The sequence below is a fragment of the Miscanthus floridulus genome, chromosome 8, assembly GCF_019320115.1.
Source record: "Miscanthus floridulus cultivar M001 chromosome 8, ASM1932011v1, whole genome shotgun sequence".
Lineage (NCBI taxonomy): Eukaryota > Viridiplantae > Streptophyta > Magnoliopsida > Poales > Poaceae > Miscanthus > Miscanthus floridulus.
In genome coordinates this window covers 125,500,559-125,520,353 of record NC_089587.1, presented here as the reverse complement: position 1 = coordinate 125,520,353, position 19,795 = coordinate 125,500,559, and the positions used below count along the sequence as shown (strand labels likewise).

Below are 19,795 nucleotides of genomic sequence, written 5' to 3'. Positions count from 1 at the left end.
TTTCTCGAAAAACAAGAATAACACTTTTTTGGGACGGAGGAAGTACGTCATATGCAATGTCTAGTCTACTACCTCTGTCAAAAAAGAATACAATTTGAGGTATACTTTTTTTAATGTACCTAAACCAAATATATGTTTATAGCGCCAAATAAGTATACTATAAAAGCATATCTCATAGAAAATTGAATAACACTTATTTGATATTTTAAATATTGATGCTCTTTTATATATAGTTAGTCAAACTTAAGATACTTTAACTTGGTACTATGCTAGAATTATATTTTTTCTGGACAGAATGAGTTGTATGGAATGATCCTATGTCTGTGTCTAGATGAGGGGATCAAATCATCCTTGTTTTGTGTTTCATAAAATGCACGAGGGCGGAGAGAAGTCATCAATGTCTAGGGTCCGTTAGACATTCATATGGCATCCTGTCAGTAGCTTCTTCCTTCTACACAGCGCACTTAGCCTGTCAACCACTACCTTGACTCTAGCCTCATCGTGTGCCACTACCCTAGTGTGGTAGACCCACCGCCCCTGGCCCCTAGCTACCAGATCTGCCACCTCCACAGCCACCCTCACCGATCTCGGACCTACAGGATACACCTCAGCCGCAACCGCTCACCTGCCAAGTCCAAGCTCATAGCAGGGTTGAGCTCGCCCGCCTACCTTGCCGGAGTGATCACACCCGTGAGGAAGGGGACGAAGGTATGGATAGAGAAAGAGACGACATCAAGAGAGGACGAGCGGCGTCCCTCTAATTTATGAGAGTGAGTTTATCCCCAAATTATGGAATATTCTCTTATATGGATCCTATACATGCTGCCCTCGAATTTACGTTGAAAATGTTAAGACGTTGTGACTTTTGTAGGTATATTGTTTTTGTTATATATCTAGATATATTGTATATCTAAATTCATAGCAAAAGCTACGTATCTAAAAAAAAAGTCATAAGTCTTATAATTTGGAATGGTGGAAGTATTATGTTTGTCTTTTTTGTGATGATTAATATAAAACTGTTTGTCTGTTCTACCCAATCTAACAGATTATTAAAGGATTGCCATATAACCAGCTTTGAGCTTGTCGGTCTGTTCGCTCGTTCGTTTTTGGGTTGATAAATTCGGCTGGTGCTGGTTTGTTGTAAGAGAAAAACATTATTAGCTTGCTAATAAGCCATAGATGAAACCAACGAGGGCTGTGTATATATGCGCCTGTCATTCACATTCGAGGGCTCGAGGCGCATGCAGCAGGAGCACAACGCCACCGTGTAATCGCGGAGCGGATACATGTATTGCTAGATGCTAATCGCTAGAAGGCGCCGGTGGTGCTGTCCTCGAGCGCGCGCTTGATCTGCGCCCGCTGCCGGCGCGTGAGCCGCTCCGGGAACGCGACGTCGAACCGGATCCTGAGGCTGCCTCGGCGCCCGGGCTCGCGCGCGATGGGCATGCCCTCCATCGGCAGCACCAGCTCGTACCCGGGGCACACCACGGGCGCGTCCTCCTCGTCCTCGTCCTCGCCGCCGCCGCCACCGCCCACATCGACGGCGAGCTCGCGGCCGTCGAGCGCGGCGAGGACGACGACCGTGCCGCCCAGCGCCTCGGCGAGCGTCACCCGGGCCTCGGCCAACAGGTCGTTGCCGTCGCGCTGGTACACGGGGTGGGGCTTCTCGTCGACCACGAAGACCAGGTCGGCGGGGAGCTGGTTCCACTGCTGGTTGCCCTTGCCGGCGAACGTGATCTTGGTGCCCTTCTTCCACCCGGGCTTCACCTCGATCGACAAAATCTCCGACTCTGTCTTCATCCTCCTGCGCTCAAAACGGGGAATCAATTCATTATTAGACACACACACACACACATTTGCCTACCTGCTATTGATGCTACACATTTCAGTTTGGTTACCCGCTGGCATCGACGACGTTCCGGGAGATCTTCATCTTCTTGGTGACACCCATGTAGAGCTCTTCCAGGGTGCACGCCAGCATGCTCTCCACGGGCGGTGGCGGTGGCGCCATGGTCGACGACGCGGCACCACCACCACCACCACCCTGGTCGCGTCGGTACGCCCTGCCGAACCCGCTGTCCCACTTCGGGGGCGGCGGGGGCTGCCTCCCGCCGCGCGCGTTGCCGCCGCCACCGCCGCCGGCCGTGTTGCAGTACGTGAACGGCGTGCTCCCGAAGAACTCGGCGAAGATGTCGTCGGAACCGCCGCCGCCGCCGGGCTGCGGCACCTCCTCCCCGTACTGGTCGTACACCGCCCTCTTGTCTGCGTCGCTGAGCACCTGAGATCATCCAATCCAGCCATGCATGTAAAAATGAGCAAAATTACATGGGTGGATTATCCTTGCTTCCGTTGCGTGCACGATTTTTTATTTGAAGGGCGGCAGCGGCACGTACGTTGTACGCCTCGGTGATCTTCTTGAACCTGGCCTCGGCCTCTGCCTTGCCGGCGGGGTTCTTGTCGGGGTGCCACCGCATGGCCAGCCGCCGGTAGGCCCTCCGGAGGTCGTCATCGGTGACACTCCGGTCGACGTTGAGGATCTCATAGTAGTCCCTTGTTGATCCCATCGTCGTCGGCGGCCCTCCACCGGCGAGGGAGATGCATGACAGGAATCAAAGACCCTAATCCCAGACGGCGAACGGAGAACCAAATTCAAGCCGCCACAGCGATGGATCACCAGAGGAAATAGGAGATGAAGGAGACCAACGCCAGCGTCAGGGCTCGCCAGAGGAAGAGGAGGCTCCTCAGCTTGAAAGTGCAGAACATCAGATCGATGGATCGAGTTCAAAAGGGGTCGATCGATGCAAGTCGCAAGTCGCAAGAGAGATAGAACAACGTAGTGCTTGCAATTCTTCTCTCCTAGGCTGTAAAAAGGATGCCGGATTGAGAGGTGACGTTTCTACTACGTTCCTATCTTATCTGCCCTGTTCTCCTTTTATCTCCTCTGCTCTTTATTTGGCAATGCACGAGGAGGAAGAGGAACGGTAAAGAATAGTACTATAGGAGGGAACGCGTTCAAATATTTGCACGTTTTCCTTAGTTTCTGGCGTTAAAAAAAAACAAAGCAGAAATTAGTCAGCCGGCTAAAATTTGTGATCTTATTTGAAGTTTTAAGGCGATCAGGATGTTCTTTGTGATTCATGTTGTCGACTTAGTTTTCTTTGTTCGTATGCGTTTGGCCTTCCCTTCAGTGCCCATTGATCATGGTTTTACTACATCACACCAAATCATAACTGAACACCACCAATAATGTTTGTTACTCATTTTGCAAGCACGCATTGTCAAAGACCAAATAGCACTTTTTTCTATGTACTTTTGAGAAGCAGAGTCTGCGTAAGGATCATAAGCTTTCAATTGGAAGCTGGTATTTACAACTCAGAGATAAAAATAGGTTACAGGTGTTCATGTATGCTAATCAAGAACGAGAGAAAGAAAATGAATTTACTGATTTTCTGATTTGATTGATCCAGGTTATATACCTTGTGAAAAGTCACCATAGATTTCTGTACGTCAGTGGATTTACATTAGTAAACAGTAATCACTGGATTAGATCAATGGTTAATACTGATTCAATGACTAGAAAAGATACAGGAGACTCGCGTGAGACACCACCGCTGTCTAGGGCCCTTCTCTTTCTTCCTCTTCGACAAGTTTGTTGGTGGCAAGAATAAGAGGGGACTCATCTCCTTTTTATAGTAGTTTTTAGATCTAATTTGCTTAGAGTTTAGTCTAAATAAATTTATTAAAAAAATCAGATGATTTTATGTCGAGATCTTATTACTTGCGATGACTAGTGATTGCCGTAATGTGGCCACCGTGTTACAGGCATCAGTTTCACCGGCAGGAGGCCAATTTGTAGCCATTATCTACAATAGGAGGGGTGCAACTGGGCACTCCCGTTCATTGATCTCATCATCGATGGTTACGTAGAGGAAATCAGGCATACAAGACCAAAGGGTTGGAGATGAAGAGTGTGCAACTTATGTTGTACCTGATGATGCAATTGACGATATTATTTCATCGTTTCAGATTGTTTTGGACTGGTTTAAGACGTTGGATCATGCGGCATGTCCAATATTTTGGTGTTGATCATTGGATTCATCATAAGGATTGCAAATTAGTTTCAGTGTTCAACAAGACTTTATTCTGCATCGAAGAAAGCCATTAAAGAAGAATATAATGGAAGAATCTGGATAGAATATTGTTAATTTTTATTTTATATTTTTTATATGTAATTTGGGGACATTGTTGAGTTTAAATATAATTTCTTTTTCCCTTTGCAAAAAATACTAACTCTAGTCACTAATCCGTGGGTGTATCTGGGAGATGATTGAGATCACTGCTCTCCTATTGGTTAATTTGCTTCTCAATATACTTCCCTTGACCGGATCCATTTTTGAGATCAATCAAATAGCTTTAATCCTTCAAAAACCTTATAGGGCAAATGAGGTAATAAATGAAGTCGTAAAGAATCCAGTGAAAAGTTTAATAGTAATGGTATGACATATTATAAATTTATTGTCCATTTTAAACTTTGGAAAACCTTGTAGGAAAAACCCACAAGTGAGTTTAGAACAATAGTATGGTTTATGGGCCATAATTGAGATAACTCCCCTAAAGCCATATGGTAAATGTCTTTGATATGACTTGTTCTTGAGTTAATGCTTTATTAAAAACCTTATTATGACAAAGTTTTTTTTATAAAAACTCATAAAAGGAAAAAGAGTGCAATAATATTACTGCATGTTTGCAAGTCTCAAAGTCGTCGCATACCAATACTATGAACCAGTTTTTGGAACATAGTATGTGTTAAGGGTTTAGTGAATAATTTCACAAGATTATCACAAGACTTTGTTTGCAAGGTGTTATTTTTTCTGTTTTGTTGTACCTCATGAGGATAGAACAATTTCGGAGCAATATGTTTGGTTCTATTACTTTTTTTTGATTTAGCGTATTTGCATCTATGTAACGCATGCACCATTTTCTTAATAGATAATTTTTGGTGATTCGATGGAACCAATACCGCTAGATTGTCGTATATGGTTAATCATTCTGCGAAGCCATACATAGGCCTCGTTCGGCTTATCTTACATCCGGCTTGTTCGGCTTCTTTTTTCAGCCAGAATAGTGTTTTTCTCTCACAACATTTCAGCCAGAACAATGTTTTTCAGCCACTTTCAGTCAAGTTTCAGCAAGCTGAACGGGGCCATATTCACGTGATGCTTAATATAGTGCAATGATTTCATAACGATTTGTGAAAGTTGCCACTAGATTATGTTTAGATGACTTCCATAAAATGGTAGTTCCTCCATATAGAAATAGAAAGCCTATCTGGGATCTGACATTTTGGGATTAGACATATAGCCACATCAATGTATCCAACCATAGTTGGGTCTTAGTGTCTTGTTCATGTGCGTGTGTAGGATAGTTACAACGGAGGCTCTTGTTTGCGTTGGATCTACAATCAGGTTGTTGGACAACTCTCGTGGAGTGGCAAAGGCAACAAGTCAAGTCCAGTGTATATGGAGGTTCGAGCATGGATGACTTCAATGTGCAAAATATTTGTCAAGGTGGAGTTTGTTAGATATGTCGTACAAGCCTAATTACGTTAGGACTCTTAGTTGTATTTGGTAGTACATGCTAGAGATATAGGGCCTGATTAGTTGCCTGCACGACTTGGCCCAGCTCGTAGCGTTGATGCAGGCTCTCACGAGACAGTCTGAGCACATGCAACAACATCGTGTTTGGTTGGCGTATGTATTGAGCCTGCCTAGGAAGAGACTGTGTTTGGTTGCCCCCACTGCATGAGATAAAAGTATGTGAACATGTGTTATTGAGATGTTTATTTTGTACAAATATACTTCAATTGTTCTTATTTTATCTTATTAAATCTTAATGTCCTTTGAAATATATTAATATAATTTAATATACACTAATCATCCGCTAATCCAGTCATTAGTTGGTGCATGCTGTGCACGCTATTAGAGAGACAGCGAGTTGATGCAAACGATTCTCCGTTGTATTCCCAATAAATAATGTGTACATATATATACAGGGCTCATGTGGGCAGTTACAAGTGTGAAAAAGAAACAGGGGTAAAAAGACACCCCTTAGATTAATCCCTAATTAATCACTAATAATAATTCTCAACACTTCCCTAGATCAATTTACTCCTTATATGTACTCACTGTTCATTGGAAATACAACGGACAATCCTTTGCATCGACTCGTTGTCTCTCTAATACGCTATCACGCACGTTGCTTCCCTGGGTGAAGAGGAGAGGCCGATTCAAGAGAAGTTCGCCGGGGGACTCGCCAGAGAGTCGCCGGCGTCGCTGTCTCCCCTGCAAGGTACGCTGCTTCTCCACTGAGACGAGTTCGACGTCACTGTTGCTGTGACGGGAGGACGAGGAATCGGCCTCCACTGAATCGAGATTGCAATTTACAGAAGGAACAAACACGGAATCAAAGGTAACTGCCACAGATTCGTACCTTCACAATCGTCGATTCCATTCTTCTCGCTCCTGTCGGATTCACAAAGATTTCTTCGTCGTCGGGATCGAGACGCTGCTGGCTACCTCTCCTCCAACGAGGATGAGGGCCGCGCCCTTCACCGGCATGAGCGCCGTGACGGGGAAGGACCCTCCCGTGCATCCAGCGGCCTGCGCCCGGCTCCCATCGGTCTCCGCGCTCAAGCGGCCGACGAGCCCACGACCGGTGGCCCCCCATGCGGCCAACTACGCCGCGGCCCAGGCGACTGGCGCCTTCCTGCCGCGGCCGGCTGGCCGGGTGCCCGCGACCGCACGGCACTGCTGCTCCGCGTCGGGCGGCCTGCAGTCCCTGCGCCCGACTACTCGCCCCGCGCCTGCGGCGTATTAGATAGACAGCGAGTTGATGCAAACGATTCTCCTGTTATATTCTCAATGAACAGCGTGTATATATATATATAACTGTTACAAGTGTGAAAAAGAGCGAGGTGAAAAAACACCCTTTGAATTAATCCTAATCAATCACTAATAATAATTCTCAACACACACCACGAGTCTGCATCGCCAGGAACGACTAAAGAATCCGTATCCACAGATGCAGCCTCTGAGTTGCTTTTGCACCACGGGAAGCAGGCCAGTCACATTAAAGATGGCAACGGGCCCCGATACCCGATACCCGATACTCGACGGGTATTTGATCCATTAGGAGACGGGGATGGGGATCATATCTTTACCCGCGGGCATCTAAATGGGCAAGAATCCATCCCCGACAGGTATAGCGGGTACAGGAATGTTCCATATTTACCCGTACCCGTTACCCATTGGGGAACCCGACTATTTGAGCTGTTATGCGAGTATTAGGCCCAAAGAAGCTCAACATAGGTATTTTGGTCCAAATCTGAACAATCATATATATAGTTTGTGTGTTCTAGGAACCCTAGTTCAATTTTTCCTCATAATCTCCGCCAGCAGCACAAGCACGTCGGCCTCACGAGCGCTCGTGCCCCTCGCGTCCTTAGTTCGGTCTCTCTGCCACCTTTGCTCGTCCTCCTCGCAACCTCGCTCCTTCTCCTCGGCATCTCTGAGACTCCGACACTTATACCCGGGTGAAGAAGAAACGCCTCCGATTGCAAAGCTGCGACCCCAAGTGTCCTTGTTTATCGGGTATGCAGTACTCGTCGGGTCTCTGTTACCCGATCGATACCCGACGGGTACGGGGATGGGTAAGAATCTATACCCGAGACAGTTAACGGGGACGGGGACGGGATGAATTCTCTGTAGCGGGGAAGAGAACGTTTCGGCGATACCCGACGGGTACATCCCCGTTACCATCCTTAGGTACCAAACAAGCTGGCCTTCTCGCATGCGCAGGGGCTGGATGCCACCGGATGCAGGCAACCAATCGCGCCCATAGAGTTTGACTTTGTAACCCCACCTCTTCATAAATACAAGAGGAGGCTTGCTATTTCTATGACAACATAGCGGTAGGGTCACAGGAGGGCGGCAGTACATTGCCGGTACACTAGAGGAGCTGATTTTTTTTTTGGTATTGAGGTGGAGCATCCGTAGTTATTGTCCTAAGACGTACGCTTTGTTTGAACCTTGTCAACAAATATCTCGCCTCTGGTGTCGTCTGTGATCTTACATGTTCATCTTAGTAGATCTAATCAAATTTTTGTGTGTGGAGATTAGCATATAGCTTGCCAATCGGTACACTGGTAAGCTATATGATAATATCTCCACGGAAACTACCATATAGCCCATGTAACAATACATGCAAGAAATGTTTTCAATTGGCAATTGTTAAACTCACAATCATTTCTTGTGAACCAAATAGCCTAGCACACAGTTGCAGCCCCTGTTCATAAAAGAATACTTTGTTTTGGTCCTCCCCAGTTTGACCATGTATCAAATAAGTGTTCATATAGTGTTCGATATTGGTCGGTTGGCACGCCATAAGAATTTGGCACAATGACATTTTCATAGTTTCATGTTTGGTGCAAAAGCATCAAAATCTACTACCATTCCACCTCTTTGCTAAGGTATCCTTAGTTAGAATGACCTCCTTTTTTTCAAATACAACAAGAAAGTCTTGATTTTAGTGGCACCTTCGTACGTCAAATTTCCTGTGACACCTTTACCCCATTATTGACAAGAAAGTTGTACATTGACTTAACAGAGAACACTTCATTGTTATGTAACTGCCAAAAGAAGATATCCAGCCCATCATTAGTATTAGTATTAGCCACTCTTGCAACATAAGCTGCGAATCTCTGAGTTTGTTTCCATCACTACTAGGAATATCCACTTCTTTGACAAAAATTTTAATGACGAATCCAAAATCATCATAAAAAGTCTCTTTTTATGATGGAAATTTCGGTTTCGTCATAGATCACCGTGACGAACCTCGAGCCCCCTTATCTATGACGAAATCGGGTATCATCACAAAAAAATGTCACAGAACAGCACATCATTTCATCACAGATCACTTGCGTGACTGTTCCTGCTCATTTGTGACAATCTTATTCAGAACTGTGACGAACAGGGCTTCGTCATTGAATTAATTACTGATCTGTGACGAACAATAGTCGATCTGTAACGACGGCGTTTCGTCATAAATTTCCACACGGTACCTTCTCCATCCAAAGTGTATATGTGGGACCTGCAGTTACTCATCCGTGACGCTTGCAGTTCATCATAAAAGTCTCCGCTCGATCCTTTCTCCATGCGACGTGTACCTATAGGACCCTTTCTCCATCCGACCTGTGGGACCCAAACCTGTGGGGCCTGTCTCCATGTTCATCCGACCTATGGGACCCGACGGCTTGCGTGTCACTTGTGCTTGTGGACCCTTCTCCATCCGACTTATGGGACCTAACGGCACCTTTCTCCATCTCCATCCTACCTATGGGACCTGACAGTTTGCATGTCACGTGTACCTATGGGACCATCCGACCTTTGGAACCGATGGCTTACGTGTCACGTGTACCTGTGGGACCTTTCTCCATCTCCATCCGACCTATGGGACACAATGGCTTGCATGTCCCTTGTTGCCGTCGGGGTTTAATAAATTCAAACTTAAAAAAAACCGTGAGACCTAGGAGTCGAACCCGGGACCTAGAGCAAGGAAGAGACTGTCTTCACCATTGCGCTAGATGTCTAGATGTGTTGACATATCTTTGGAGTAGTATATGTTCTCTGTGTGGATAGGTTGACTTATATATTGGACATATCCCTATCTCCTGCAAGTGAAAACAAATCTGTGCCCGTTGGACATGCGACGGCGACGCCGGCGGCAACAGAGGATCCCTAGTGTCGGTACAGAAAGTGACCAACTAGTGAATATTTGTAGTTTTGCTGTACGTTGTGATCGGAGGTGGCCTAGCACTCAATGACATAGGATTTATATTGGTTCAGGCAACGTGCCCTACGTCTAGTCGGGGTCGATCAGTGACTTTATTCCTGAGCCCAGGTGCTCGAAGTTTGCAGTGGGGTTACAAACGAGAAGGAGAAAGGTGGGGTGTACAAGAGGCCCGGTTGGCTCCGGTCGGAAGGGCCGAGAGCGATGGGGACTCCGCTATGAGCTAAGCGGGTGCTTGAGGTCTGAACCTGGTGGTTCTACGGTTGTGAGCTATTGGACTAATGAATCTAAAGGAACTAAGCTTAGATGACTCCGTCCTTTTTGTTGGAGGAAGCGCACCCTTTTTTATAGATGAAGGGGGTGGCTTTATAAGTGAGAGGGTGAGGGTACGTATGTTGCTGAGCCTTGTTGCCCATGCCTACCGAGCCTTGTTGCCCACACCAGCGAGTACAAGATAGTGGTAGGCGCCTACAACACTGTTGTTGTCGCTGTAGAATGTCAGATGCACACAGGAAGTCGTGCTGCCTTTTTCAGGGATGGTGGACATTGGTACCTGCAAATACTATTTGATGCCTAGAGGCATGTGGGGAGTCGCGCTATGTTCACCTGGTACGGTAAATCCTAGTGGCCATACCGCTATCGATGTCCAGAGACACGCAGGGGGTCTTACCGTATGGGAGTTTTAGTGGCCCCTACAATACTATAGAGGGAGATGTCGGCGCCTACAATATTGTTTGTGTCAGGTGGCTACAGAGTACTGTTCTGTGCAGGGTATGGTCCCTGGTACAATGGTTTTGACTTGTGAGCCTTGCCTTGCCTTTTTCCGCACGTCTTTTGGTTCCTACCGAGCGGGCGTCCCCGGTCGGATGGCTCCAGTCGGCTCTGAGTGCACCGGTCGGAGAAGAGCGGTGAGCAGGGTTCCTACAAGCCCTGGTCGGAGGGACGCGGGGTCAGAGTCGAAAGTAGGGCTCGAGGCAGGTCTTTCGATCGGAGAGGCCGTCTAGAGGCGGCTGAAGCCCGAATTGAGCGCTCCGGTCAGAGAGGTGGGCCAAAGTAGCTGATGAGCGGGCGTTGCTCTTCTTGGGTCTGGCCTTCCGGTCAGTTGCTAGACCGTTCCTTTGCCCTATTGTTTTTAGACTCTTGGGCCGAGCCTTGGCATAGAAGCCGGTCCCTGAGGGACCCCGGGTTTATGAACCCAACACCTAGTGTGCTGTGGTGGCTCAGGCTTCCTTTTGGAGGCTAGGCGCTAGGTCTTCCCGATGGAGCACGGCGACATTGGCATCCGTGTCCATCGTGTGCCGCGGCAGAGACGACAGATCCGATCTATAGGTTTCCTTTCTCGCCTTTTCCTGTTCGCTTCATTGTTTTGGTCCTTGCTTAAACATGAGGTATACAAGAAACATTGTAGCGTTTCAAATCTGGTTAGGCCAATGATGATGAAAAGAACTAGGAGGTGGCACTAGTTGGTTTTCTACCAGCGTGTGTCACTTACAGATCTATCTAGGCAAACAAGTAGGCCCTTCGCTTCTGCCTTAAACTATTTTTTCTGTCCAGTGCTTGCTTGATTCTACATTTCTGTTTCGTATGCTCTAGTGCCACTAATGAGTCCTTATAGTATTTTGAACTTGTAACATATCTGAGGCCACATTTATGTACCAATGATGTCTACATGGTTGTTGGATGTATTAGGATGTAGCTCATATGTTTGCTTTCTATGTCTTCTCCTTGTTGACAACCAAGTTATCCATTTGGTTTGAAACAAGATGAAGGCATTGAAAGCAAATCAATGGTTTGTGTCCATCATTCACATGATTGTGGTCACTAATTAATGTCTAAGCTGCACATGTTGCTACTGATGCCAGTGATGATCACTACCACTTGTTCACTGACATTCTACTTGTGAAAACTGAGGCAGCCTATTTGGGTTGTGCAGATTTGAGATGAGTCGTCCCTGCTATGTTGTGTTCGATGGCCATGAGACAGGAGTTTACTACAACTGGCCTGACTGCCATAGACAAGTTCATAGGTTTTGTGGTGCTTGTTATAAAAAGTACAACTCCTATGAAGAAGCAATTGCTGCCTTCAAGTCAAGAACCAACTCAAATCTAGCCTTAGCTCATGATGATGACTTCTATCTTCAAAACCCAATAGCTGCTCCACCCTCTTCGTCCTTCAAAACTGTTGTAATTGTAGTCCTCTTAATCTTTGTTTGTCTCCTATGGAAGAAGCTCTGAGCTCATGTACTGATTGTAAGTGTGATGGTTAGACTTGATTTTGCTAGAATTGTAATGGTTACAGCTCCAATAACTGCTACTCTAGTTTGAGTTATATATTTCTATGTGGTGCTACTCTAAATGCAGATGAGGTCGTACATGAAAATTGTTAATGGTTGTTAAAGTTGCACTTTGGTATGAGTTGTGGACTTCACTGATGATCTATGTTAGATTATTTTCCTCCTCAGTGATCTCATTACTGAGCAAGCTCTCATCCTACTGCATGCACACTAACGAAATGGTGCAGGCCCCCTATGAGGACCGCCGTGTTAATTCACCTAATTCGAGTGTCAACCACTTGACCCCTCGATTTAAGCAAACCAACAATGAGGTCCCTAGGAGCGCACATAGCAACTCCTCTTTAGGATTAGCTTGAGAGAGAGAATACATCACAATAGTGCATAGATCACATTACAAGTTCAAAGCATCAAAGTTTACAAGTCTTGGTTCACACACTTAGTTCATCACATGGTCACACATTGTAATCTACATCGAAGTCTAGCGGAAGTCTTTCAACATAACATAGTTCATGATAATGGATACATGGGTGTGCCATAGCCATGTATCTACGAAACACAAGACCCTTAACCACTCCTAATCCGATGAGGGGTCGGGAGCATAGAAGTATCCATGCACAGGGACAATGGTACCTACAAAACTTAAGATCACACATGGTGAGTACTCGATTGTACTTCGCAGGACTTACCCAATGTAATAAACAAGGATTATGCATTTGGGTAGTAGCAAGGAATGCATATCTTTGTGTAAAAGCATTTATACTATAAAGTAAAGGTGATCTATGACATAGCAGTTATTAAGCATAGCATAGGTAATCAAGTTAAGCATTAACAAGCGAGAACTTGATCGTCCATGAGTCCTGATCTCCAAGCCCAACTCTAGTCCGTATCTAGAAGTAGAACTTATTGCTTTCAATGTTTTATACTCTGCAGAGGGGTACTAGTTAACCCCACTCGAAACAAGAGATATCGCCCATAACACTCATCGGTACAGAAGGGATATCTTGATGCCTCAACCTTTCCCTAACCTGGCCAAGATGTCCGATGAAAGGTTCGTCTACCCTCTTGCCATCCCTCTTGCCAGTTTCATGGATAAGATGGTCGCAATCAGTTACTTGGCTTGTCACCCCCATTTGGCAACAAGTGGTTTGTATAGTTTTATGTTCATACTCACTACCATGGATACACGGTCCTTAACCGGTAAGCAAGCTATGTCATCCAAGAATCCCCATCTTGCCATGACATACCCCCTATCGACCAATGTTCATACCATTCCCAAGTGGAACTAGTGTTGATCCCTTCCCAAGGTGTTACTGGATTATCATCCTATCATCGCGCGAGTAATGGGAATCCCATCATTAGCTTGACTTCTAAGATCTAAGCATACTAAGCATGGTTTATTAAACAAGACATGTTTGGTTCATTGGTGTGACAATATATGGATAAGGCTTGACATAGGTAATTACCCTCCTAGTTCACTAGTCATATGGTAACATAGCAATGCAGTAGATAGACATAGTTCATTATGCATTTGTAAAGCATAGGGATGCATAGGTGCTTGCCTTGCACATCGTTGCTAGGCTCGACAACTTCATCCTCCTAAGGCTCCTCCTCAACAGGTTCTTTGGGAATCAGGTCACCTATACATGCATGGTGCTTGATGAGTGAACTACGTAAGGTACATGCTGATGCTATGCAATGATTCTTAGTTGTTTATGCTTTAGTGGCACATGAGTGAGTGTGTAGTCAGACATTGGTTATCTGTTGACTAGTAACTATCGGGTAGTTCGGCGTGGATGTCAGATGGTCTAGTGGTTACTGGGACTCAGTAGGATATTGGCTCTCTGCATCCATCGGACTCTCTGAACTAGCATTGGACCCTTCAGTATGAAGTATGTGCTCTCAGGAATATCTTTGTGTAAGAGGTGATCCTATCAGAAGGTTTTGTCAACTATGGTAGACCATCCATCAGATTAGGTCTGTAGGGTGTTGTGGGCTATTAAGGGTTTAGGCTCCATCGGATACTCTGTGCGAGCGATGGTTCATCCGTAAGAACTGGCTACTCTCGAGTTTCTAGTTTATAATTAAGCGGACACTCTAGAATATTGACAGACACTCCGCTATACCAAAACTGTGATCTGGGTTCTCTGGACACTCTTCTGTCTCGGGCATACAACTCATCGGATGGTCTGGTGTAGTGACGAACACTCAGGTGGGTTATAGATGTGTTCGGTGTAGGTGAGCAGTAAGACATTCAGTACTAATGGGACACACCGCTGGTGATGTTGAACCCTCCATCGGTACTGAAAGTGAACACCTCATAGTAACTCGAGATCCAAATCTTCATCCATGCTGCTTGCATGTGTAAACCATCTTTAGGGTAGACTACTAGGGTCCTATAGAACATATCTAGTTGGTTAGTTCTAACTACATTGGGTGCAAACTAACTCTAGGCCACAAATTGATGTTTCCTAGGTTTTGGCTCCTAAAGACACAATCCTAGGTTTGGCTTTGTTAGATCCTTACCAAGGGCTGCAAACATAAGGTACCAAGCTCTCCAAGAAGATGGAGTAGCTAGAGCTCCTCCTTGGTAACTCGAAACCTTCTTCTTGCCTCCTTCTCCTCCTAGCTCCTTATGGCAAGGGTGAGAGGGCTCCTCCCCCTTCTAACCCCTACCTCTTGTGGACGACGGCCTCTAGGTGATCTCCATGGCCATCTCTTGCTACTTCCAAGCTCCAATCCCTTCTCCTTTCTCCTCTCTTCCTTCTCCTCTTCCTTGCTTGAGTGTGAGAGAGAGCAGAGAGATGAACTAGAGAGAGAGTGGGAGTGTAAGAGTGAGTGAGTGAGCTAGTGGACTCTCTACCTTGGTGTGTTCACAAGATGGATAGTTGTGGTGAAGTGTGGGACCTAGTGATTCACAAAGTGACACCTCACATTTCTACATGGGATGATCCTATTGGATAATCTGTCATGACGGCGGACTCTCCAGTGGTGTCGAGTAACTGACTGACAGCATGCTAGCAAACTAGAGGATAACCCGATGGTGCTGGTGGATTCTCCGTTAATTCAATAGTGAGCAGTTTAATGCAACATTTAGTTTCTAACTATTTGATTTCAAATGCAAAGATGCTCATGATGCTGATGCTCACAATGGTATCAGGACTAGGTCGTGACACCCCTAACAAGAGGAACACACTGGCCAACCTCATGGATGATGTCTTTGTCGAGATCCTCCACCGCTTCCCCACCCGCTCCTTGTTCTGCTGCAAATGTGTCTGTTGTTCCTAAAGATGCCTCATCTCGGACAACCATAAGTTGATGCCCCAGACTATGGTTGGCTTCTTCTACGATGGAATCTATGGCCAATGAAACTTCACCAGCATCACCGATGTTTACCCCTCCTTGTCCTTCTTGCCTGTCACCATGAACAATGTAGCTGTATTAGATTGCTGCAATGGCCTCATCCTATGCTGGTGCCTTGGGGCTGATGGATACCGCTATGTCGTCTACAATCTGGCAACCTAGGAGTTGAAGGTACTGCTGCCTAGAATCCATTCTATTGGTGAGGCTCGATTAGGGTTCGATCTGATAGCCTCCTCGCACTTCCATGTGTTTGAATATATGGAGGAGGATGGTCAGTGCATGGGTGTGTACATCTACTCATCTAAAACTGTAGCATGGATCTTTAAGGAATCTAAATGGGGCGAGGAGGCTGAGTGGACATTATCAAAATCAGCAACTCTGTTTCTTAACGGTTGTCTGCACTATATTGGGTTCTATGAAGGCTACCATCATATACTTGTTGTGGATATGGAGGGAAAGGCATGGAGGAAAATTCCTAATTGGCTATGTGGTTTTTCACTCTCCATCCATCAAGCTCAGGGTCACTTGTGTCAATGTACTATTGGTGGTCGCAATATGTCCAAGCTTTCAATCTGGACCCTTGAAGACTATGGTACTAATAATAAATGGACATTGAAGCATACTATCAGCCTGCATAAGTTGTTTTGAAAGACTAAGAAACAAATGGGTTACTTTGATTTTGAGTCGTGCTACACAGCGGTTATAGTTCACCCAGAATGGAATTTGGTTTTCTTTGTTGGGGTTGGGATGGAAAGAGCCATCATCGCATATAACATGGATAGCAAAAAAGCTCATGTCATCCCTACACAATACATTCCGTATGGTAGACGTGACATCCTGCCAGAAATCATTGGCAGACCTTACTATCTTCTCTATGTTTCCTTATTCTCAGAGTTGGACTTTCTTATGTTCATAGTAAAAGTCAATAGCTTTGGCTCCTCCATTCTGCATTAGATCGAGACGAGATTTGTTTAGATGAACTCCCACTCCATGGTTCTTTCAATTTCAACAAATTTTATCAAAGACACGAGTTGACTTTAACAAAAATCTAAGGCACTCATGAATTTTATTGCAAATTAAGTTTCAGATCAAAGACAACTAGAAAGAAATCTATAGCAAAAAGAAACCAACTACAAAATGACCAAATGACTCGAGCTACACCATGCTCAACAGAGTTTAACCCATCTAATACAAAGTGCAGCAAAAGTTCACACAGACATGCATGCAAATAAGAGTTCACATATTCGCAAGGGCGTCCCATAGATCAAACCTAGTCATGACTACTAGTACTACTGGTACATCCCACAAATCAAGGGTCGAGGTGAGCGTGTAGGATCTTGTGCACATCCACCTTTGCTAAGACGACATTGGCTGCCGGCTCGAAACTATCGACCAGATTAACGATGTCATCGTCCTTCCATTCTAGCGAAAACCCTACTCCACCACCTCAACGTTAACCGCTGTGCCAATCTGAAGCTAGGTAGCAGCCAGCATAGCGGTAACCCCTTGACGAATGGCTTTGGTCACCACAACATGAAGGTGGGCCAACAGGGCTCAGAATGACTCCTCTGTGGTGAACAGATTATTGACTGCTCGCACGGGGAAGCCCGAGTTAATGGTGGCTTGCACGCATAGGACGAGGGTCTCGACCCACATCCTCAAATCTACAAGAAGGTTCATCATGCTTTGGCCCTGCTTTAGGTGGATCTCCTAGTCGACTCGCGCCTTAGAGACCTTAGTCATGAAAAAATGAAGTGCGTTATGCGCGGCGTCCACCTCAGCGAGCAGCATTTCAGCATTTAGCCTGGTCAATGACAAATCCGCTTGGGCCTCGTGGTAATCCTTCAATAATTGATAGTACTCTATGTCGTATGAGGATTCATGCTCTTTTGACGATTCGCCCACTTCAGAACTAGAGGGTTGTGTGGGGACAGACGGGCTCAGCTACGGCAAGCGGCGACGAGACGACTCTCCGGCACCACTAGGATAAAGCCCCACGACCGGGGATGGCGCCGCCATGGAGGAAGTGCTACACAATGCATGCCAAGTTCAAGCCCATATAGGATAAGGGGGAGAGCGATCTGATTGACAAGGCAAACAACTTTTACTGAACTGACCGGCGCAGCATGGCATGGAATCACAGGCGGCTGCCTCCATCGAGGGATGCCTCGCTGGGCCGCTTTCTGAGTGAGATGAAGAATAAAGAACCAGGCTCTAGGGCCAACGAGGCTCGGGATGCCATCACATCCTCCTGTTGAGATAATAGGCAAATCCCAAATACTAGTTAAATTAAATAGCATGAACACAAATACTAGTGTAAGCATTGCTCGCATATACTCTAGTTAAATGAAGATAAACAACAAGAACAGCGGTACGGTGATGATCCATCTCCAAAGGGGGAACTGGCGGGTGAGAGACCATGCCGACGAGAGGTCCATCTGTCAGTGGAGGATAGCCGTCATGGAAGGCCTACATGGCCTCCCCATCAACAGACAACCTTGTTGGCTCCACCATGGTCCTAGCAGGAGGCATCAACGGCGTTGTAGGGTGGAAGGCAAAAGCTTTGGGGTAGAATCGGGAGATCTATAGAGAGAAGGCAGCAGGTGTATAACCTTTCCTCTCGCCCCTTGTCTCTGCTGCTATAGTTTGGGGGTCATCGACCACCCCACACCTAAGATGTTTATGTGGGTGGGCGGTGGGGCATCGCCCCGTCACATCAATGCGACGGGCCGAAAGCGAAGTCCCCTACTGTAACAGGCTACTGACGCCACCCACGCGCATTCAGGTAGTCAGAATTTCAAATGGCCAGACCTTGTGTGATCCTATGAAGTATAAAAATTATAAATAAAAATCATCTTTAATGCATGGTTCTTGCAAGTTCAACAAATCTTATCAAATACATGAAAATAAATTTAGTTGGGTTCAACACAGATCAAAGCCACTCATGACTACTACTACAACTAATACAAATTGACCAAGTGCACTCTGTAGGCAATAGTTTTACTCATAGATCTATATTGTATTGTGTCCGACGAGATGAAATATACCACATCGGACTTTCTTACGAACGCAGTAAAATATTAGAGTGAAGCGAATGCAGCATGAAAGTTGGACACAAGAAGTGAATCAAGAAAAAGAGCTTCTAACACGCTTGAGACTTGAATGCCGGGTGCAGTTGTGATAGGTCTTTTCTGTACTTATTTGATTCCAATCCAAGCAGTCACATCAGTTGAGGGGCAGACTAAAGAGTGACGAGTGAGATGTCTCTGGCTCGGTCAGATTTGGTCTATCGGCTCTATCATATTTGGTCTATTGGCGGTAAAGTCACCGTGAGTTAATTCCTAACTACTTGCATCACCATTACTTGCACTTCTCCATCTTTGGCTACCCTATTTAACCTGGGTCTAGATGCACCTATTGGGCTCAATCCACACACTCTTGAATCCACACACTCATGAGGCAATCATCTTTATTCATCGCCTAGAGGTGCTTTTCTTCCTCCTTGCACCTCTCACGGCTTGGAGCCCATGAGGGGTTCAAGATGGAGATAAAGCACCTCATAGGGATGCTAGTGTTTAGAGAAGGCCTTCAAGATTGGGTGCTTTAGATTCCATAATCTTGTTGCATTTGACCATCAAGATGTAGATCTCCATCCCTCGATCCTCAGAGGTAGCAAGATTATGGAATATAAAGCACCTCACTGAGGTGTTGGTGCAAGTTTTGTGAGGTTCTCCTTCTCCATCATTTGCGAGGTGCTGCCGTTGAACAGGAGCTTGACCTTGATGATTGTAGATCTTCTTGTAGATCTTATGTTAACAAAAGATCTATAATCATCTGGTTCTCTCCTATTCTGGGGCTCCATACTCGATTGGGGGTGCTTCAAGTTTGCTAGGTGCTCGTTCTTCAAGATTGGGTACTTAGAGCATCTCCAATAGTACCCAATATTTTCTTCCCAAAAACATGAAATTTTACAACTCCAAATAAAGTATTGGAAGGAATAAAGAAGGCAATATCCAAGAGTTTCTAATAATTAGCCAATTAGTTGTGTTATTAGTCCATACCTGTTTGTATGGTAGATGTAGCATCCTGCCATAGTTCATTAGCAGACCTTACTACCTTCCCTATGTTCCCTTGTTCTTGGAAAATTAGCAGAGGAGTTAACAAAGACCATTTGATGTATGTCACATTGCATGGTGCACTAAATTCTAGCTTGTGTTGTTTCTCAGCGGTCGGACAATCCTGCGTGACCCAGATTTAAAAATAGGTTCCAAACTTAAAATTGTAAATGACACAGTA

General features: G+C 45.6%; 1 protein-coding gene across 1 annotated transcript; it reads right to left on the bottom strand.

Annotated features, from left to right (window-relative positions):
• Nucleotides 1-1,216: 1,216 nt before the first annotated feature.
• LOC136473490 (uncharacterized) lies at nucleotides 1,217-2,839 on the bottom strand. Its single transcript, XM_066471128.1, has 3 exons — nucleotides 2,394-2,839; nucleotides 1,899-2,278; nucleotides 1,217-1,804 (listed from the first exon to the last, which is right to left on the bottom strand). The coding sequence occupies exons 1-3, from the start codon at nucleotides 2,562-2,564 to the stop codon at nucleotides 1,309-1,311; spliced, it is 1,047 nt and encodes a 348-aa protein (XP_066327225.1). The 5' UTR covers nucleotides 2,565-2,839; the 3' UTR covers nucleotides 1,217-1,308.
• Nucleotides 2,840-19,795: the final 16,956 nt, after the last annotated feature.